Raw genomic sequence first — 23,991 nt, forward strand, 5'->3', positions numbered from 1 at the left:
AGGCAGCTAGTCATCACCACCCGCCGCCAACTCTTGGCCTACTCTTTTACTAACGAATAGTGGAATAACTTTGGAAAGAAGAGGCTTGAAAGTTAATGTCAGAAAAATGGTAGTCATGATGAGTGAAAGAGGTAGGAAGTTTAACCTTTAATTTTTAATTTGAGTTTAACTTTTTAATGTTTCTTTTAGAGTTTTATGGAATACTATAAATTGGATCACCTGCAGATTTAAAATTACTCATTTGGTATTACACAATGCTGTTACATGGTCTAGGGATTTTTGGATCTTTAACACTGCAAGACGGAGATCACATGACGTGCTACATATATTTACGTTATCTGCACATTGGGACGTGTGTGTGTGTGTTAGGAAGATTGTAAAAGCTGATATCATTCACAAATATTATGTATAGTAATGGACTTAACATTGAACCCTGTGGCACATCTGCTTGTTGTATTAATATAAAAGCCGTGGGTACTGTATTGTTTATTCTAACTTTATCAATATGACTGAACAAGAAGCTAGAAATGCAACAAATTAATGCAGTCAGAATGTTGTACTTAGAAAGCTTGTGCCTTAGGGCGTAATGCCAAATCGAATCAAATGCTTTTTAAAGTCTAAAAACTGCAACAGTTGCATTGTTGTAGTTAAGTCTTTGGTACTGATTCAATTAATCCTACTAAGTGGTGGATGTCTGGAAATATTTATTCATTGCATTATAGATTTTCATTAATAATAGGTTGTTGGTTTGATGGTGGAATAGTAGCCTTGCAGATTTTTTGAGCATTTTACTTATAAAGTTAATGAGGGTAACTGACCATTAATTGCTTGGTTTACTTGGCTCATTACTTTTTCTTTGAGATAATGCTAATCAAGATGCTTTTCCATATTCTTGAATAATATCCAAATTTTAAAGATAAATTAAACAATGCACTGAAATAAAGAGGTTGGATGTATTTTTGAGGGCAATATTGTGGATGCTGTCCTCCCAGGAGGCTGATTTTTTAGATTATTTAAATGAATTCTGATTTCTGCCTTGATTATAGATTGAGCTATACAGTTAGTAATGGGATTATAGTGGGATCTGCTAGCGTCACTAAGAAATGAGATTTGTATATTAAGTATACTAATTTTGTTAAAATGTTCTTGATTGAGGTAGTAAAAACTGTTTTAAAATATTCAATGAAAAGTTTTGTTTTTTTACTGCCTGTGTTTGCGGTGACGATATTATACTTGATTTTGTAGTTTATATTGGGTTTGAATTGTTAAAACACTAGTTTCAGAAGCGGGATTATTTTGATGAAAATAAATCTTTGACTAAATTTTAATTTTAAGATAACAACAACGCAGACAAGCGAGATCGATAATTTGATAAAATCAATGAAACAGGAGAAAGAAGACCAAGAAGAAAGATGGATAATTAAGAAAAGATAAAAAAAGAAAGAAATATAGAACGGGATAAACAAAACAGGAAATTAAAAAAAAAGATCAAAAGGTAGGAGACAGAAGTTTACGAGAATAATTAAAAGAAAGAGATATAATATTTAAAGAAGAATTAAGAACAAATATGGGGCCTGGCATGGCCTGGTGGTTAGTACACTCGACTCGCAATCTGCGGGTCGCAAGTTCAAATCTCGTCACCGAATATATGCTCGCCCTTTCAGCCTTGGGGCATGAAATATGATGGCCAATCCCACTTTTCGTTGGTAAAAAGTAACTCAAAAGTTGGCAGTGGTTGGTGTTGACTAATTGCTTTCCTTCTAGTCTATCATTTCTAAATTAGTGATTGTTAGTGCAGATAGCAGATGAGTAACTTTGAGCAAAATCCAACAAACAAACAAGAATAAAAATAATTTATATTCAAAACAAGATCCATAAGTTATTGGGGGACATACAGAGTTAAGAAGTGCAAAAGACATCATCAAAGTACAGAAAGGCTGTAATAACAAAATTGAAGAAGTACAGAGAGACTACAACAGCACGATCAGTGAGGTAGAAAAGAACATCAATGACAGAATAAAACAATGGAAAATGAACTGTTCAATACAAAGTTCAAATAGCCACACTCCTCTCTGCATCCGCTCAAATATTCCAACCTAAGACATCATTTATTATAAAATATGGAATAGGGAAACCTATTTGGTCTACACCTGTTGCCACTACTGCTGTGCCATCGGTGAATACAGGACCTTCATTGACTACTCCAGCCATGATATTATTGAATTAAATATTAGAAAGAATTATGTATTGTTAAAATTCACACTAGTTTTTATAGATTGTACATAGTAAAACGTTTGTTTGTTTTATTCACAACGTTTCTCAAGGTTTACCTGGCATCATCAGGTGAGATACAAGAACTGTGGCTAACATCATCAACTGGAGAGCTTCCTTTAAGGATGTACGCTTACTTTACTTCAATCTAATTCTCATATCCTCGTCTATTATGGTCATGTGCCAACACATCCATCATTTTACATGGTGTATTGGGGGTAATATAATTAGACAAGACTTTCTAAATTTTTTGAAAGTTCAGTTAACACTACTTCTTTCCTTCAAACCTTATTCTATAGCTTTGCTCTTGATACTACTTTCTGATTTGTTGCTCTCTCTGAATACTTCTTTCTGGTATGTTGCTCTTAACCCGTGGAAGGCAGCGACAAATGCTTGATAATTGTTATGGCTGTCATTTGGAAGGTTACTTAATGTTGTTAAAGTTTATCCTTGTGAATGAAGAGCAAGATGAATAACTTGTTGTTTACTATTCCACCTGTTCACTTTAGAAATTATTTCAAACTAAGCTTGATATGCCTCCCACATACTTTTCCATCATAATCTGTTGCTATCTTAATTGGATAATATTATTGAACTGGCTAGCTAAATTTTATGACTGAGTTTGATAATTCACACAAGTTTTTGTCGGCTGTATATAGTTTATTTTCTTCATAACGTTTCGCCAGGTTTACCTGGCATAATCAGGTGTGATATAAGAACTGAAGATAACCAACTAGTTAGACACAATGGAGGAAATAAACTAGAAGTCAATGGGTGTTTCAAGTCTTTGAGCACAAAAATTGCCAGGATAGGCAAACAAAAGCATGTATGGAATAAAAACGCCTCTCAAGGGATCTAAGAAAAAAAGAAACTGTTGTTATGACAGCGAAAGTCATGTGACGCTGGTAACACGTCATGAGTTTCTAGAAGGATCATGACTTTTCCTGGCAGCTCTAGTCTTTTCTAGGCGCCCTCTATTTTAGTATATAAGCCAGGAAAATAAAGTGGAGATAGGGAAATTGCAGATAGACAGATATAGAGACAGATAATTGAGTCTAGTGAGCGGTGGTGACCGTAGGTAAAGTGCGTGAATCGTTGTGAATTACAGCGTGTGTTTAAGTTAAAGTGACTATGGATATTCTGTGTATTGCAAAGTTGTATTGAGAAAGAATAAACTAGTTTTATTTAAGAAAGACTTGTATCGCTGAAGTTCCTTGGGAAGAATTTATACCGGAAATTAACAAACGACCAGAGACTGTTATAAATACGGGAAATATGGCCACTACAGCTGAGACTATGAATAATCAACCAACTACTGTTAATAAGCCAAGGAATCAATACCTTAAGGATGAGACTCGGTTCCCTTCAAGAATATAGAGCTAACAAGACATTGAAAAACAGGAATTAGCTGAACTTTTTGAGCAATATTCAGCTGAGAATATTCCATTTGCTCCCAAACGAGATAATAAATTTGTAATTTAAAGAAACAAGTCCACAAATTTATGGGTTTAAGATGGGAAGTCTATTCTTGATGAACACTGGTTATATAGGTACAATAGTTTGACCCAATATGGTAATGAAAGGTAAGAAATTACTTCCAGAGATAAAGAATGAGAGTAAGGTGATGCAAATATCAAGTGGACATAAAATCCCAGCAAGAGGAAAGTTTAAAGTTACCCTTACTTTAGGAAGTTTCTCTACATTTCATACTTTTGAGTAACTGTCATCAAGAAAAAGTGTATACTGGGAACTAACTTCAAATGGAAACGTGGATGTGAGGTTAGGCTAGCTTCGAATAGCTTCACAGTCTATGACCAGGGAATCCATCTTAACTAAATGACATTTACTACATCAGTGGCTGAACTTCTCATGTAAACAAGAAGAAAAGTAATTGTACTATCAAAAAATACTCATAACAGGACGTATTGAAAATAAATTTACATTTAAAGACTCAGACGTAATAGAACCAAACACTCCAATGTGTCTTGAAGTATTAATGGTTGGAAGAACTCTTATAGATCTGAAGAATAAAGATGTCATCATTAATGGCATGAACACAACCATAAAATTTGGCTTAAGTCTGGATGAGACCTTGCAAGATATGAAACTATAAAGGTAGTACACCCATATCAAAGAACGTCAGAAGAAGTCACTCTTATGGCAAAAATGTCTGATGTCAAATCCTCACATATGGACAGCTTAACACTTCACTCATGAAAGCGCTATAGCTGGAGTTTTGGAGATCTCAGATCAGAGTTGATCAGAACCATATATTATATGACTTTCTCATAGAATATCAAGATACCTTCTCCAGTACCGCCTGATTTAGGCTGAACAAATAGAATATCTCATAAGTTTGATAATGGATATTTAGCCCAAATACGTCAGTTAGCCAAACGGTTCCCACTTGCAATACAGACTAGAGCTTTCAAAGAGATAGAAACCATGGTGGAACAAAGAAAAAATAGAACTGAGTACTAATCCTTGGGCATCATGTATTGTACCTGTGAAGAAGAAGGATGGATCTACAAGGTTCTGCACGGATTACGGAAAGTGAAAGAATTCTGAAAGAGGGATGCTTAACCGCTGCCAAGGATTGACTCTACTTTGGGTGTTAAGCCCTGGCTTGGCCTGGTGTTTAAACCACGCGACTCGTGATTTGAGGGTCGTGGATTCGAAACCCCATCACCGAATATGCTCGTCCTTTCAGCCGTGAGTGCGTTATAATGTAACGGTGAATCCCACTATTCGTTGATAAAAGAGTAGGCCAACATTTAGAGGTTAGTGGTATTGACTAGCTGCTTTCTCTCTAGTCTAATTTATTACTGTTAAATTAGGGACGGTCAGCGTAGATAGCCCTCCTGTAGCTACGCGCGAATTCAAAACAAATAAAGAAAACAAACGCTGGGTGCTCTGTTTCGATCAAAATGATTTTCAACATTAAATCTGAAGAGTGAATATTCAGATATATATATACATAACATTTTAAATTAGTCAAAAGACGCGAAGGACAAAATATATAGAAATCAAATTAAATGTTCAAAATCCTATTAATCATATATACATAGACATTTTTGTACGAGATGTCGCTAACGTTAAGCTCGCCATGCTCATAGGAGTAAGGTTATAATATTGTATCTCATTTATATGTAGTTTTAGACAGAAATTAGTTTTTCTTTATGACTTTAAGATATAATTACTTGTTACTTACAATAATTTATCCCAAATGTATGCCAGGACTAGGAGTATGCAATTAGCGATAACTTATGGAAGAGTTTTAACACGAGCTTTATTAAATCGTATAAACGGCGTGTATAGCTACTCTAGTAATTCAACAGATGTAGCATGCGTTGCACGCTGTAGTTCTAAACGGGATCTTCGCTTGTTAACTGCGTCATGTGGGTTTCCGAAAGATTGGTCCACTTTTTCAGCCTCGCTTTTACGGAAAGGACGGTTTGGAGATGATGCTTGTTTTATTGCAAAATACAAAACATCTGATGTTTTAGGTGAGTTAACTGTGTCTTAAGTTTACGACAAGAATTTAAAATTAAGAAACGTATTAATTATTACACGTATAAAAAGTAAAAGTAAAACCAACTTATTTTAAGTAAAAAGACTAGGCTGAACCAATAACTGGTATTGTTTTTTAAATTCTTTTTAACTGTTACATTGATAATATATAAAATGACAAATATTGGAGTTAATGTCTTTCATAAACTTCAGTGACAGAAAAACGTTAGATTTTCAATGGCATTTGATTGTTGATTAGGCAGATGATATTGTTTAATGTTACAAAGTCATTCTAAATTAAGAATGTCAAAAAATATAGGGAATTTCCAAAATACCAAGAAAATTAATTTTAAAAGAATGAACCTCAACTGTAAATAATGCCTGTAAGCAAATGTACCATCTTGTACATTTGTAAGCATTTGCAAATATAATGTATTATAAATATTCTAATGGTATTTTAACTTTGCAGTATTATTTCAATTCAAGTGTGTAGGTTATAATGAAAGTAAATTGTAGTTCAGTGTGCCAATGATGATTTTTTCCAACAATAAGTTTTAAAGTAAATTTTGCACTTGAAACTCTACTATAAGTTAAAATACAAGGATCTTGTTTAAATATTTAAAATATTAAAATACTAAAAAAAAATTTTGTGTATTATACAGCATTGATCGTTTGAGTACTTTTAATATTTTATTTAAAAAATTATTAATGGTTGTAAAAGACACTAGATGTTTCGACGTTATTCACGTCAATCTCAGGAGTATGAAAAATAACTGATGTTGAAACATATATTGTGTTTTTTACAACTTTGGTCGGTTTTTAAATAAAATTTTATTGTGTATTATATAACATTGATTGTTTGAGTACTTTAATATTTTGTCTATTCCATTATCTATAATTTGCACATTTCTTTAAATTCAAGATATACCTTCTCCTAAATGGAGGAATAGAACTAGTGCCTGAAAAAGATGTTACAATATGAGGAGATACAATGTATCACATGAAAACCATCTGAAATGAAAATACATTGAAACCAAACGATACATGTGTCTCTCTGTTGTTATTAGTTTTCTGTCCAAAGAATAGAATCCACAAGAGTTTCGTTGAAAACTGTGAGATGACTGAGCAATTAAATTTTCTCTACCCTTTTTAGAAGAGTGGGTAGTAGTAGTGATATTAGGACCCTGATAATTCTCTGTAAAATATTGGAACTGTCTTGAATCATATAGATATTAATTTCTTGATTTTAAAGGGGATCATATATGAAACGTTATTCTCTCTTTATGGTAGAATGTGGGCAGGTGCCTGAGGATTAAAGAATTGCGTATGTTATTCCATTTCTGAAAGAGGTGATAAGAGTTGCTCTGAAAATCATAGGCCAGTTAGTTTTTCTGTATTAAATGAGGCTTTAGAAAAGCATTTAGAGAAATGAAAGCCAAAAGTGATTCTTGCCTATTAATCTGTTATCTTTTTCTTTAAGACTGCTGCTTGTTACATACATAAATGAAAGGGTGTAGACATAGGGTACTTAGATTTTCAAAAAAAGCTTTTGATAATGTGGCACACAAAAGACTTGCTAAATGGTTTGTAGGTGGTTGGATGGGAGAAAGCAAAAGGTGGTTATTAATGGAGTCTAGTCAAACTGAACCCTTGTTACTATCACTATTAAAGCATTTCAAGGGTCAGTGTTTGAGTTTTTGTTCTTTTTATTATTTACATTAATAGTATTGTTAGGGAATAATTATTAAATTAGTTAAGTTTCCTAATATTTAACAATTTCTAGCTGTATTGAGGGTGGTGAGGTATTATAAAATAACTTGGAGCATTGGGTAAGTTGGGGAGATATTTAGCAAATGACCTTTAATTACTATACATGCAAGGTAGTGCATTTGAGGTATAATTTGGATCATATGACTAACTGAAGAAAAGGATCTTAGCATAGTAGTATTTAAGTTACTCAAGCCATTGAAGCAGTGCTTTGTTGCTTGTAGCAAAGCTGATAGAATATTAGGGTGTCAGGGGAGGGGGTGCTCAAGCATCCCTCCATAAATCCATGACAAAATATCTATCTTGTCACCAATCATTGGTGAAAAAAGGCTGAAATGTAATACATTTGTGTGTGTGTGTGTATCTGACTAATTTGTACCTGGCAGTTTCAAAGATGAAAGAAGCAGTGTAAATGGCTGTGTCATGTGAAAGCTTGGCAGTTTTTAGACAGAAACTTAACTTTTCTTAATATAATGTTTATTTTTTCTATAATATATTGCAGTTTTCATCATTTCTGCCTGTATGTATGTATGAAAGTTGTAGACAGGTCCTAAATGTACTAGGGCTTTGTAGGCCTCTGTCCATAGACACAATAGATGCCAAAAAGTATCCTAGGCCTGTAGGCTACCTGCTGAGCTGTAGATTTTTTTAAAATTTCAGTTTATGTTTAATTGATTTATTTTTCAGAATGTAACAATCCTAGTTGAGTAATCATGTCTGAGGAGCAGGAGTAAAAGGTTTAAGAACTACATAGGTTATAAATTGAATCCTGGGGAATTTCATGTACTTTGGTTCTTGGAAATTGAGATATGATCACCCTACACTGTTAATTTTGGACCCACCAATGAGTATATTTGTAGACATATTGGGTAAAGTCAAAAAATATAATTATATCTTGAAATCAATAGTTAGGCCTAACTTTGGACAATTGTTTACAGTTTTGGTCTCTATCTTATAAAGGATATTTATTTCCTAAAAAGGGTTAAAAGGAGGGATGCTAAGACTAAGATAAAAATTGGGTTTATTTGCCCATACAAAACAAACATAAAAAACTTGACCTGAGTTCCAAAAATGTTTTACTAAAAAATTAAAACATTTTTTCCCATACTTTATTCATTTACCAATCAGTTTTCTAAAATTTGTTTCAACTTGCTGCTGATGAACACCACAAAATGCTTATTTCCTTGTGTTCTTTTGAATAACAGAGCTAAAATCCAACTTAAAAAAGGGAGGCTTAAAATTAGAACAATTAAAGAAAGAACAGATCATAGACTTTTTTTAAAAAATGCAAGTTATTTTTTTATGTAATGATGAACATTACTTAAGAATAAATTGTCAAAACTCTTTAACACAGTACTGAATGTTTATTAACGTAAACTTCAACTCATTAGTTCAATGTTAAATGCTATAACAAAGTCACACAATAAATCTGAAGGATGTATAACATTTTTCTTTCTTAAAAAAAAGGTTTAAAGACAAAGAAAAAAATCTGCAAGTAACTATAATATATCTAATATTTGTTGGTAGTTTATTCTGATCTCTTATCAGTATTTTATTCAGTTGCCCCAAGCACTATCCTATAAAGCATGGTTTCTTGTACGTAAAAAGTTTCTGAATATTCATTTCAAAATATATAACATAAAATTTAAGGACAAGCCACCTTTTGAGCCATATAGGCTATCCCATCCACTAAAAACAAAAAAAACTCAATGCCAATCTTTATGATTCAAATATTTATTAAGCCTTCCCTTTGACTCCCTTAAATTTACTACATCCACTACATCTGAAGGCAATCAATTCCAAAGGCCAAAGAATCCATTAGAAAAATAAAACTTAGCTGAAGATGACTCCAACCATACCAACATTTATATTTGTGTCCCCTAGTCCTACATTTCTCACTATTAAATATGAAAAAAAGATGATGCACCAACACTATCAATTCCTTTAAGATTCTTAAACACCTCAATCAGATCTCCTCTAACTTTTCTTTCCTCAAGAGAAAATATCATCAGAGGTCTTAAGCTATTATTGTAAGACAATCTTTTCATCCCAGGTTATCAACTTAGTACCTCTTCTTAATGTTCTTTCTAAGGTAAGAAGCCTAAAACTGAATACAACACTCCAAATGTGGTCTAACCAGTGGCTTTTGCATTGATATTTTAACCTTTACAGAAATGTATTCAATATTTCTCTAGATACAACCTAATATCCTATTTTCTCTACCACTAGCAACAGCATGCTGCTTGGATAGCTTAAGAGGATGATCAACCACTACACCAAAATCCTTTCCTTTCATAATACAAATTATGATTTCTCACATGACTACCTTGAATTTATTATAATTAAAAGCCATCTGATAATTACATTGGTCAACAACATTTTTGTATCTTACTAAACAAGTATAATTCTTTACTAATATGAGGGTGCTGATTACGAAAATGAACTTATTTTTTGCACAATGTGTCCAGGTTTTTCAGTATAAGGGAGGGTGGTACATGTGGGGGGTAGGTCCGGGGTAGTGATCATCTTGTCTTATTCATATTTTCTCAAAAATCACTGTTTTTTTATTGAATTGATAGAGCTATTTAGAGAATTAAACCTCATTTTTGCATATAATATTTAGATTTTCAATATATAGTGGGTAATGAGACAATATGGGGCATGGATAATGGGTATAAATTGGTGCTTCATGGTATGATATGATATTAAATGTGAAAAATATTCATGGTGTATATGTGGAGATTGAAAGTGGTAGGCTTGCTGCTTGGAATGCTAAAAGGTTTTACCAAGTATGCTGTTTTCTCTTCTTATGGGACAGCAGGGCAACTAAAGAACATTACTTGAAGAGTGATTGAACCCTTTGACAATCTTTGGTGCCCGAAGAATACAGTGTGAAATCCAAGTCATTAGTAGACCCAAAAAAGATTTTATTATCACCTCTCCACATCAAATTAGGTTTAATGAAGAATTTTGTCAAGGCTCTAGACAAAAATGACAACGGTTTTAAATACCTAAGCAAGAAATTCCCCAGTATTATTGATGCAAAAATGAAAGAAGGTATTTTTATTGGGCCACAGATCAGGATAATATTCAAAGATAATCAGTTTTCTCTATGCTTAAACAAGAAAGAATTTCGTGCTTGAAAGTCTTTTAAAAGTTTATGCAAAAAGTTCTTAGGCAACAACAAGTCAACTGACTAAGAGTCCTTGGTTAAGGAAATGACAGCCTATAAAGATCTTGATGCACGGATGTCATTAAAAATACATTTTATCCAGTCATTTAGAGTTTTCTCTGAAAATCTTAGTGATGTCTCAGATGAGCATGGTGAACATTTTTACCAAGATATTATGAGAATGGAGAAGAACTGCCAGGGTAGCTGGGACCCAGCTATGATGGGGGATTACTGCTGGATGCTCAAGCATGAAAGTGACTCAGTATTCAAGCAGAAATCACAAAAACCCACTTTTAACAGTTTTTAAATCCTGCTTTGTAATAGTTTTATTCATAGAATAAAGTAAACTTTAATTCTTAATTTTATTTTTCTTAGGTAACAACCTGTCAATGGTGGCAAGCTACGTGGTATATGAGTCTCAAGGCAGGTGTGCAATATCTCAATAACCTGACCCGATATGAAAAAAACATTATGATTTTCATAATTTTGGCCCCAAAATTAGTCAAAAACAGCTATTTTCCTAAAAGATACAGAGAGAAAGTTTTTTTGTTTCCCAGTGTTTGTCCATCTCACCAAATAATCCAAGTCCTTTTTTTTAAATAACAGCATTCTCTTTACAGTGCAATACCAAAAAACCTTAATATTGTGAACAAATTTAGTAATTTTTTATATATGTCATTGATGTAAATAAAAAAGAGCAATGGTCCTGAGACCAAGCCTAAAGGTAACCCATTTGTGACATCAATCTTGTTTATAACAATACTCCATTTATAACAACACTGAGGTCTTCCATCAGCCATTTTTCTAACTATTGAGCCAACTTATCCTCTACACCTATAGCAATCATTTGTTTTTAACAAGCCTTTTATGTGGCACCTGGTTAAATGCTTTCTGAAAATTCAGATGTACCAAGTCCATACCACATTCATTTACATATGTAGCAACCTCTTCAATGAATATCAAAATTTTAATAAGACAAGATTTTCTCTTAGTAAAACCATGTTGGCTATCCAACAAATTTTTAAGCTTTGTTTAATGACTTTACAAAACATCTTTTATCAGACTTTCAAAACCTTTTTGCACAACTGATGTAAGAATAATAGGCCTGTAACTACCAGGATTATTTTTTATCAACATCCATATGCAGAGAGATGTAGAACAAATAGCCATTACTTGAAAAAACTGCTTTTATTGCTATACTCCATTCATAGTTTTTTCAACTCTGAAGGTTTTATTTAGGACTCTCAGTTGTCTTTGATGGACAAGTGCTATCAATTTATTTAATGATCTAGACTTAACAGTAAAATGCATAAAAGATTGAATGTATAGGCACTTTTCCTTGTTCAAATCAGTGTATTATTGTCTAGATACTGTTAAAAGTTGTGTACTCTGAACATTTCTAGAAAAGTTGGTTAATGTGGTTTAAATAGATTGAACAGTTATGTATTTAAATTGGTAAGTGTTCAGTGGTTGTGTAAAAGCAAAAATTTAGATCCTGGATACAAAATATATCTGTTGGATGAAAAAATATGTTCTGCATTCACAGCATTCATGAAAATGGATAAGTGAAGCAGTAATAAAGCCACATCAGGACAGTGTCACTGATGTCCATTGACTTTTCTCTTCTAACAGTGGAAATACTTCACATATTGCATGAAACTTAGAACTAACTTAATAATACTTAAAGAAATTAATATAATTTGATTTACTTTTTCTATAACTTTTATTTTGTGAAATGTACAAAATATTTTGAGACTGTTTTGTAAAAAAACTGCTTCCATTTGTCTTAGAACTTCAGTTTTTTAAATATTTATAAAAAAGTTTCATAGTCACATTCTCAACTTGTGGAAAAGCAACTTGACTACAGAACACAGTGAAGAGTTGATTCTGTCTATGGAAGAGCCCAGCATTGAACATTTCAACTATAGAGATCTAATTGAAATTGAAATATTCACTATTACAGACAAGTCACAACTTCTTTTTTTAATAAGTGCTTAATTTAACATTGAGGAAATTTTCTATTTGTTAATGCTAACTGTTTAACTTTTGCTTTTTAATTGACTTTTGATGAAATATAACTGAAAATAAAAATTCAAGATGATGTAATGTTACTTATTTTAAAATTGAGCTCAGAGAATTTTGTTTTATATTTTTTGCAGAACAGGTCTTACAACAGATACAATCCAAACCTTACAACTCAGTATTTATTTTTTATTCAAATCAGAACTAAAATTAAAAAATAAATCTTGGTATTAAGAAATGAAAAACGTTTTCATGAAAACTAGTTCTATAACATGATAGAATTTTATTCTAAATTATTAACTAAAGTAATATTTTTCAAATTTGGTTAAAAACTGTCAACATAATTTTTATGAAATAATTAGTTCTACAAGTTACAAGTCAAAATGTACAAGTCAAGCTCGGGTTATTATTGGCATTGAATGAGACTTAATATACATCAATTTATATTTATAGCAGTGATTAATGCTCATAATCAATGTGCAGGTGCTTTGTGCATGTGTGCAAACAATTCAAAACATGAGGTCAGTGTTTCTTCAAATCAGTGAACATTATAATATATTCAACACCCTTGGGATTGAACTACAACAAAATTAGCTGTAATCACATACATGTGTAGACTCCTTATTGTCTAAAAACTGCAAATAAATGAATCGCTAACAATTTATTTTTGGGCACATGACAAAACATGAATCCTGACTGATATATGGTTTGTGGTGGTGTCATTTTTACAGTTATCCAATTCAAACCAAATGCTTGTGGAGTTACATACAGTCATGTTTAGATGAGTAACGGTGTTTATATTGACAAAATGACAAGATTAATTTTGTGCAAACAAACAGTATTTAAGTATTTGAATGAAACTTGTGAAAGGCAGGTGTGTTTTGGAATGCCTGGACCAAAAAGTTAGCACGACCACTGAGTATTCATGCATTGTATTAGTTTTATATTTCTCTAATATATGTGTGTGAGTATATGCACATATGTATCGTACACTAAAAGCAGAAGCAGAGGAGGTAGGTACCTATCAGAAATACATTTGCAGTGTAAGAAAATGTTAACTTTTGTTTTTATTCCCCCTCCAGGAGTAATGACTGTTTTCCATATTTCTCTTTCTTCAGCTCTTATTGATTTAGTCTCATTGACTACATGGTTAGCTTGTTCTTTTTTGTTTGTTTAGTTTGTGGGGCTATTTTTACAAAGGACTTTTCTTCCTTCCAGTATTTTTGACAACCTCCAATAAGTTCTTACATAATTTTATATTTCTCATGGATTGATTTCTCAGTCAGGAGAAGCTTGCCAACAGAAGCTGATTAGGCCTTTGACTTTGTGCATTATTTCTGGTTGTCATCTTACATCTTGTTATCTAGTTAATAATAATTGTCCTTCTGCATTCCTTTCAAGTTGTGAAACACAGAAGCAAATGAGATGGACCTTCTTAACCCAGACAATGACTTTCTTTGTTTCCAAATAGACCATCCTTTATGGGTTTTTTTTTGTGGGGGCCATCTAGGATCCTTTGTTCATCTGTGGAATCTTGTTTCATCAGATTCTTCAGTTTGGACCCTTTTATACAATTTCAGTATTCTTCTCTACTTTTGGGTATTTCAGTTTCTTTCCAATCTCATACAGTTTATGTTAAAAGTTTGGACCAAGAGTTTTGAGCCTTTTACAGAAAGGGGCTGTTGAAGCAGAGCATCATGTTTCCTAGGCTTTTACTCTTGTCTCTTTGTACTAGCAATAAATTAAAGAAGTTGGAGACTGGTACTAGATTTTTTTCCAAAAATCTCAACTGTTAATTGGACATTCTTCATTTAAGGTGGAAAGCATGAGGATTCTGTGGAAATTCCTTCTTCTATGACTCTAAGTCTCATTTTTGATTACAAGTATAATCACTGTAAGATATACAATTGATTGTAATGATAAAGCTTAACAGCTGAATGTAAGAAAGAAAACTATATTTTTTTATCATCAGCATTTTTACATAGATTTGTTTATTGTTATGTATTTATCACTAAAGAGTAGAGTGAATTAAGAATATGTAATAGTTTTCTCATTTTAACTTAATTTCTTATAATTCTAAATTGTATAGGTGTTGCTGATGGTGTTGGAGGATGGAGAACCTATGGAATTGACCCATCACTGTTTTCATATTCTTTGATGGAAGCTTGTGAAAGACTGGTCAGCACAGGACATTTTAATCCCCAATGCCCTGCAGGAATTATTGCAGCCAGCTATTATGAACTTCTGGAAAGTAAACAGCAAATTATTGGTATATTTTTTTATTTATCTACATTTGCAAATTGACTTACACATTTAACCATTTCTGGACCAGAAACCATATTTGAGATGTCAAATGCACACCTGCATATCAAGTTTAAAAAATATAAGTAAAAAATAAGAATTCACTTTTCCTCAAAAATGTGTTAGAATTGATAGTGCTTCATTTTGCAACTTAATGTCATTCATAAAGAAAATTGTATAAAATGCTCAAACTTATGTGCATGCACAACTCTGAGTCATCTTTCTTCTGATTAGTGCATTTAATAATTTTTAGGTTTTTCTGATTAACCTAAATTATATTTTCAAAGGATGATAGTTTTTTAGAAAATAAAAACTATCATCAATTGAGAATACATCAACAAAGTCATGTTTTTCTCGTGATCTTCCATTTTTGTTTAAGAATTTATTATTACTGGCCTCTGCTCACATGCTGTGAGATTATAAAAGGGTGAAAACAACTATAAATGAAGAACCAATTTGAAAATAGCTATTGGCAAAGTTTAAATACCATTGACTAAAGCAAATTATAAACTATTTATGTCAGTGTAGAATGAATAGAATTGTTTGAACAGTAACTATTGGTTTGTGGGAAGTGATTATATGTAGCTCCTGCAAAGGAACAACAATTGAGTGTGAAGTTTGGGAAGCTTAGGAACAAACGAAAGATCTGAGATTTTTTTATAGTTTCCTCAGACATTCATTTCATCTCTTAAAATGTTTTGTGTTGTATTTGTTTGAAAGCTACTGACATTTTGTTTCTATGATAAGACCTGGGGTAACTCTTATTGGGTTTAGAGAGTATGGAAACAACAGTAAAATGTTCTAGTGACTCAAATCCTTATTTATTGAATATTATTGTTAAGTTTGTCATATTCAAACAACAAACATAAATAAGTGAACTTATAATTCAAAACTTACAGACTTAACTCTGAAATACAAAAAGCCTTTCCTTCTTAATTTGCTCACATACTGTACTTAATGTTCTTGATACAATGCAGAGCATGAATAAGCTTACCCACAGTTCTCGTGTTCCCTTCTTCCTTTTGAGTTATTGCACTTGTATCAGGATTGCATTGTATTTCAAACAAATTTTGATTAGAACTGGGTGATTAGTGGTATTTACTAATCAATTAGTTGAGAGGCCAGTTAATCAATTAGTACAATGTTCCCCAAACAAAGAGTTAGTTGTGGGTACTAGCAGATAGCCTTAATAGCTCTGCCATAAAAATGACAGGGCAATCAAATTTAGTGGCAATGTGAGTTAAATCAAGGCTCTTGAATAACTAGGCACCTTCTGAATTATTAGGCCATACTGTCCCAAAACTGAATGAACTTGAAGTAGAAAGAAAAACAGACTTACAATGGTAGAATCAGTTTCAGTTCACACACTGGGAAGAGTACATATAACCCATTATATGACTTTGTGTGTAGCAACAAACATAATGACATTATTGTGACTTATTGATTGTTGAAATAATCCAAGACTGTTATAACCAGAAAAACAGTAATTTCAGTTAAATGGTTATTTTCATGTCAATTGATTTAATTGTAATTTTAATTAATCAGTTGTTAGAATGATCAAAAACAGTACTTGTTGGAAACACTAATTCTGAAACTTACCTTTGCTGCCAATTTACAGCTTAAATTCCTATCACTATTTAAAAGTACTAGTAAGACATCAAGATTTGAACTGGGCAATTTAACTGATTATCTGTGAGAAGAAATTACATCAATTAGTGCCATGTAAGCTAACTGATCACTGAAAATTTTAATTAAATTGATTAATGTCATGAAAATAACCAACTAATCAAAAGTTAACATTTTCCTAAACCGAAAATGTATTTCTAATAATACTTACCTCTGCTGACACTTTTAGCTATTACATGGCCACCAGGGTTTCCTTTTTGCCCATTTAAGCATTAGTCTGATTTTTCTTGCTTGCTCCAGTCTTTTATACCCTACTCAATTGCCCTTGGAGGTAACTATCTTGTGATACTCTCCACCTACGTCAATGCGCCATCTGTCCTGTTACTGTATATAAGTATCTCATTCAGATCAATTTTTATCGACAAAGTGTCACTAATGGGTTTCTCAGTGTTATGATCGTTTGGAGATACTTTCAACATTTTTGTGTTATCTAATTGATTTCATAACAATAATAATAATAATCAAAAGAAAATATTTTTTCTTTCTTCTGATTGGCAAGCCAATTATAGTATGAATTCCTGGATTATTATTTCTAGCATGGAGGTCAATTGGGTTTCTACTCTCAGTTAAGACTGTTAGTAATCTTATTCATTGTGAGACATATATTTAGATCTGTGGTGGTCCTCTGGACGACCCTGAGGCTGCATTTGAGGGCAGTCCTTAACATTTTGAAGAGACTGTAGATTTGCACTTTCCTGTGCATTCTTTTAGTCTGGTGGATTTTCATCCCCCCTGTGGATCAGTGGTAAGTTTAAGGATTTGCAGTGCTGGGGTTCAATTTCCTAGGTTGGACAAGTTAGATGGCCTGTAGTTGCTTTGTTCTAACAAAACAACTTACTTTACTATGGACTTTAAATGACCGATGAAAAATGAAAAGGAGGCCACTTTGGGATAAGCTGCCTTTGATTTGTTTTTCTTCTGTTGGTTCTTCGAGTATGTGCTGTTTTGGGTTTTTTACTGGTTGCTTTTGAGCCTGCAACTTAATTGATGGCTGAAGGGTCTGGGAGTGAATTTTTTTTGTTTTTTTCTCCATACATGGAAATTATGGTTCATGCTGGAAGGTTTACTTCTTAGTTTCATGAAGGGACAGTTAGGCCTTACTCGACATATTGTCAGAACTTCGTGATTTTGCCTACCACCACCAGGTGGAGACATTTTTCCGACTCTCAAATAACAGCTGCTCCTTGAATTTTGGGGTTCTAAGGTGCAGTTTGTAATTCACCTATATAGGTCTATGTCCCCTGATTGGACAGAGTAAGTCTATGGACTTGCAATTCGACTTCAACATTTTGTTTTATTTCACCTCAATTTGTTGGAAGACTCAGGATCACCAGTTTCATTGATGACAAGCTGGATCGATTGTTAGCATGTATGTTGGTTCAATTTTCGGCTTGAACATTCTTCCAATTGTTGTTGGAGTCTCAAATTTCATCATCTCCTACAGGGGGATCATAGTTCCACCATTATTCTTGACTACCAATCCATGCCATTAGCTCTTTGGTACATTGATACTCAGAATAGATTCTATCTATATCCAAGGTTTCCACTGCTTAGTCAGATGATTATCATTGATTATTGTATACCTTCAGGAGCTGTGGTGGCTCAGTTCCACAATGTGGTAATCTTAACAACTGGTCCAGAAGCTCTGCAGGTCCTTGGGTTAAAATTGGATGTTCAGTTCACATCTTCCCCACTATTATCCACCCAACCTGTAAGGTTTCCATCTCCCGTAGTTCATTGGGATTTGGAACTTAGTTCTTGGGTTATCTGAGTCTGGTTGGTCTGAGTCAGGCTAATTCTTCGCAGTTTTTATTCTTGTTAGATGTTGGGCCTATGAAGACTGGAGATTGGTGTCTAGTCATTGAGCTTCTTGTCTATATCAATGCCTAGATTTTCCAAGGTTTGCAAGTTAATCATTCTTCAATCTGTGTTGATTTTTTTTACTGGGATTGTAGTTGTCCACCTTAGTTGTAGTCAGCTCCTATCTGCACTTTGCCTTAGCAGTGGAGTCCCACCACTATTAGCATTTATGGGGCACAAGGGTCAGGTACTGCATTTAGGAGGTTTTTCCTTAACATGGGTTCTGCTGTATTGTACGAGTTTTCTCGTCCCAATTATTCCATCGTACTGTGCACACACCATTCCATGGATAACAGGGTACTGCTGGCAACATCTCATCAGTTGTTAGCCCATCACATCCTGCTTCTACTTTTAGATACAACCCAGGCAGTTCTCTTTCGGGACTGTTACATCTATTCTTGTTCCAATTCAATATGTCATCAGTCTGGGTATTTTTTATTTTTCATCTTATCTCTCAGTCAAGCTCAGCTGTCTCCCATCCTGCTCAACGCTATAGAATAGGATGCCACACTCTTACTCACCTCTCCTTCTCCCACTGCATGGATGGTTCTTTCTCTTCTGGGAATGTGAGCATCACTCAAATCCCATGTTCCTTTGGGACAAAAACACGAGTGATCCTTTTATTGGTCTTTAAGAACCAGGGATTGTATGCATCTGTTTCTTGGTTTTCCCCAGTTTCTTTAGTCGGATCATTCTTCAATCTCGAGGGATTAAGTTTGGACACTACTACAATTTGGTTCCTCTACTACTCACCTCGTCCAGAGTTCCATTCTCTTCATGAATTCATTGCTTCAGGGATGGGGTACATATACCAACAGTCAGGAATTCCAGAGTCTATGCATGGATGATGAGGATTCCCTACCCAATGTTTTTGTCCTTCTTGCTCTTCAGCAGGGAAGGTTTCTTGATCTGTACTTCTTAAAGGGTAAATTGTCAGGCTTCACTTTGACTATTCCACGGTGATGTCTTATGTTTCTCATCAAGGAGGCATGTGGTCTCGTTTCACTCATTTTTGAATTTTGGACCTCCTTTCTTGGGACTAGTTTTATCACCCTTCTAGCTTGCTATGTTCTGCAGGTGATGCCAGTGTTATCAGTTCCATTGTCTCAATCCAAGCAGATTCTCCCGACAGAATAGATGTTGCATTGCAAGGTTCACTTGGATTTTCTCTCATTTTGCAACTCTAACTGGTGAGTTGGCCTCTCATTGGATCACCCAGCTATTGTGAATTTGGTCTCCAAAACCTCATCTTTTGGTGTTTGCAATAGATGCTTTCCATCTGGACAGGATGAGATTACTACTCTTAACCTTCTCTCCACTTCATAAGTTACCCAGGGTAAGAAATATGATTTGTTCCAACCAATTTTCAGCTCCTGTTGATCGCACCAGATTGGTGGCTATGCCCGGATTTCTGCTTCTGTGGTCCCTTCTTGCGTGTCCAACTTTTCCACTTCTTTTTTTAAGTTCTCTCTATGGAGGCATCTATTATTAGATATGGTGCACCTGGATATCCAGAATATCAAGCTTCTGGCATAGAGGTTATGCTGTCTTTCACACGGCATTAGGGTTTAATTTGTAAGGTTGACATGTATCTGGCTCAGTTTCTGCTTTGTCTGAAAGTCACTTTTCACAAAGGTAATGACATGCATGTTGGTATGTTCTGTTGAGAGGAGGTTGAACCCTTTTCAATCAGTGATGTCAACCATAACTCAATTTTTGACTTGTCTCTTTGATAGGGGTTTTTGCATCTTCCACAATCACCATGAGTAAAGCTAAAGGGAATCTTGTTTATCATTGGATTGAATAAATCTGGGTCGGTTTGCTTTTAAAAATTTAGGAAACTTGGTTTGCCAATTGCACTGTTTTCAGAGCACTGTTCCTCGGGACTCCCCAACACTCATTACCCCTCAGATTCTACTAGTGGAACTCGGGAGTCCTTACCACACCCAGGGTGGTGGACAGAGACTTTTACTCTAAAACATTAAAGATAATTCCTCTACTCTTGGAGAAGAGAGTGAAGTTGGGTGGCCTTCATACCCAGGTCCCTGGATGTTTTTTCTCAGATGTTGGTAGGAGTGGCACCAGCACACGTAGGAACCTACTTGTAATACTGGTTCAGATTTGATGCACGGCTATCCAGTTGGGGTGTATGTGGCCCTTCTTTTTGATCTATATTGCTCCAGTATATTGTTCATGGAAGGAGGTCCATTATCTCCTATTCCGATTGCATAGTGGTCCCATCCTGGGTCCTTGGGTGAAAACAGTTGTTCCACGTCCTCCCCATAATTCTGGGGGCAAGTGGAATGCTCCTTTCCGACCCAGTTGGTGAGTAAGGATGGATGTTCATATTTCCAGACTGGAAGAGTTCTGTTCCGTTGGTTGAGTAAGGCATACATAATCCTGTCGATCTGAGCCTGGGGTGTTGCCTTTCAGGTTTCTTCAGTTGGAGGAGAAGGTTTGTCCGCTTTGGTTTTGCTTACTTTCTCATCATGATTCTGGTGGTTTGGAATGCATCACTCTGTGGCTACAGTTTGGGATTGAATCAAAAGTATATCTATATGTATAATGTTGCAGTCCAATTGCCCTAGCCACCAAAGTGAAATATATGGACCAAGACCCCTTAATTCCAACCCCGAATAGTAGAACCTTAGCTATCTGGTTGGGCTTACCTATCACAATTACCATTCATGTAGATTTCCATCCTTGATACAGGAAATAAGTTCAAAGTGAAGAGTATTCCTGTTCTTTATGTAGTGCAGTTTCCTCACTAGGGTACCACTCTTATCTTGGTACACAAATGATCTATGCAGACACTTTCTGTATGGATAATGCCCTCACTGCCCTCTCCACTTTTCAATGTGCTATAAGTGGCAGCAGAGGTAAGTATGTTTTGGAAGTTAACATTTTTCTAAATTGAAAATGTATTTCCAATAATACTTACCTTCATATCTTATCTGTTATTTTCACTAACAATCTCTGTACAGGTTTGGTCAATTTGACTGATCTCGTTACCACCATAAAATATTAGGAAATAAATATAAGTTATGCCTTTTTCATTCTATAATCACTATAAATTATAACACAGAAAAGATGTTTAGACTAAATACCTTAAATCTCATAATACTATACATTTATATATATTTATTATTTTTATTATATTGACCTTTCAACCGTGCCTGGCTAACAATACAGAAGTTACAATGATGAGGCAAATGTGCACTCATGTTACCATATCCAATAACATAAAACTGACCTGTGGTCTGTACAAAATAACTTGTCTTGGCTGTGTTTTAGTGGGCTAGTATTTTGTAAAATACAGTCACATTTCAATTATTATACATAATATATGTATATAGATTATTACTATTTAGAAATAAGTTCTTAAACTTATTTTCCTTAAAACACAGAACACTAAATAAGAAAGTAAAGCAAACAATTATCTCTTCTAGTTACAACCTTTGTACTCGTTTTTGCTTGTTGTAGGTTGCTAAGCCTTATAAAATTTTGCACGTGGAGAATGTGAAACAAATAATTTTTGGGGGTTTTATATATACATTTTTAAATAACCAAAAAATCATAAATTACCATAGAATTCCACTATAATTTATCAAACTTAGTAACTAAGCTGTATTTGGGTCTTAAAAACTATGAAATTTTGAGCAGACTAAATACAACTTACCAGTTTAAAGTTTTGCATCAGAAGAACAAGATGATGTCATAATACTTGAAAATGGCTGAGCAAGCCACTAGTGGGTACATTCTGAGCTTTCAATTGGTTATTCACATGTCATAAACAGAAGTAAGTGTATATAAGGGAGCATTTCCAAAAATGGAAATAGGTGAATTGGGCCACTGTGTTTCATTTAGTACATGAGCGATAAGATAGTTTCTTATTATATATATTCTAGCTTGTCAATATTGGTAATTTGAGTTCCTAATTTATATGAAACTATGGACTTTGTATTTTGACATCATAAATATCAAATTTGAACCAGTGCTGCATTCAATATACCACATGACACACAAAAATCTTTGTTTAGGTGTGTTTTTTAATATTTACCTTTAAATTAAGAAATTAAATAATGTATACTACTAACATTTGAACTATAATCTACAGTTTGTTACCAAACTTATTGACATAAATTCATGAAATAGTAGTTCAATAAAGTTTTAAATGTGAATCAACAAATGTGATGACATAGCTTATGGCCCATGATCTGTGTGGAGAGGGTTAAGCAAAATGTACCTATTTGTGCATAATAAATTTTCACTTTGTGTTAACATTTATATCCATTTAAAAGTATAGAGCTGGGCAATTAATAGCTGATTAATCATCACACTCATTAATTAATTACATTTAATACAGAATCTGTTCATCAACCAGAGGTACCTCAGTGGCAGGGATTGGATGTAAAATATCCAGAATTTTATCTAATATTAGTGAACTATGATGATTAAGATTTACAGTTTCCAAATTGGTTAGAAATTGACCAAGTTATGACTTTCCACATCATCAGTAGAAACCTCCATAATTAATGACCATACTTTTTTTTGTAACTGACTGGTATAGTAAGGGAACCTTTATCTTCTTTTCCTATCATTGCATATATTTTTTAGACCAGAGCTCAATAGATCTTCAGCAGATAGCTCCAATCCCTGTTGACTATGACTGGAACTATACTACTCTTCAACTTTTCATCATCAGCCATCATTATTCTCTCAGTTACAACATAATGAGGTGTTCAACTTGCAAGCGGTACAGCCACTGTGGATGTGTTCACGATGGACTTTTTGACAATTTTTGTTGGGGCAAATCTATCTACTTCATGTTACTAATTGATTATTCTTACTCAAGATTAATCTTCTTGTATTCAACTAGTTTTGATCTTTTGAACTACAATTTGTAAAATATGATAGACATAATTAGGTTCAACAATTTAGGTTTAAGTTACTTTCTTAATCATACTATTGTACATGAAAATGTATCATTTATGCAATGTAGTATGAAACCTATAACAAGCCATTAATACCTGTCCATTATTTTTTCCTACACATTTTGCATAACACTACTCTACTAAAGCTGAATGAACTAACTCTCCATTAAAAATTTGACTTGATAAAACTAGACCTTGGGACTCCACAATGTACTTCAGGTTGTTGGGCAGTGTTACGTATTACAATTTCGAAAAGTCTCAAACTGAGTTAACTGATTATTTAAATTTAGTAGTTTAGTATATGCTGATATATCTCGAATTTATGATATTTGCCAAAAAGATTGATGCACACAGTTTTTTGTAATACAATTATGTTTTAATATACAAACAACAATGCAATTTACAATAACAGTTATTACAAATAGTTATTACACACAATGATTTATATACAAACTTACAAGCAATATA

At 33.7% G+C, this 23,991-nt stretch overlaps 1 protein-coding gene across 1 annotated transcript in view; it reads left to right on the top strand.

Annotated features, from left to right (window-relative positions):
* Window positions 1–5,379: 5,379 nt before the first annotated feature.
* Window positions 5,380–23,991, top strand: part of LOC106459780 (protein phosphatase PTC7 homolog) — a 33,523-nt gene continuing 14,911 nt past the window's right edge. The window contains exons 1-2 of the mRNA XM_013919438.2: window positions 5,380–5,777; window positions 14,832–15,011. Of these exons, the coding sequence (XP_013774892.1) occupies window positions 5,498–5,777; window positions 14,832–15,011 (460 nt within the window). The 5' untranslated portion in view covers window positions 5,380–5,497. The remainder of the gene's footprint in view (window positions 5,778–14,831; window positions 15,012–23,991) is intronic.

This window comes from Limulus polyphemus, unplaced genomic scaffold (assembly GCF_000517525.1).
Source record: "Limulus polyphemus unplaced genomic scaffold, Limulus_polyphemus-2.1.2 Scaffold660, whole genome shotgun sequence".
NCBI classification, from domain to species: Eukaryota; Metazoa; Arthropoda; class Merostomata; order Xiphosura; family Limulidae; genus Limulus; species Limulus polyphemus.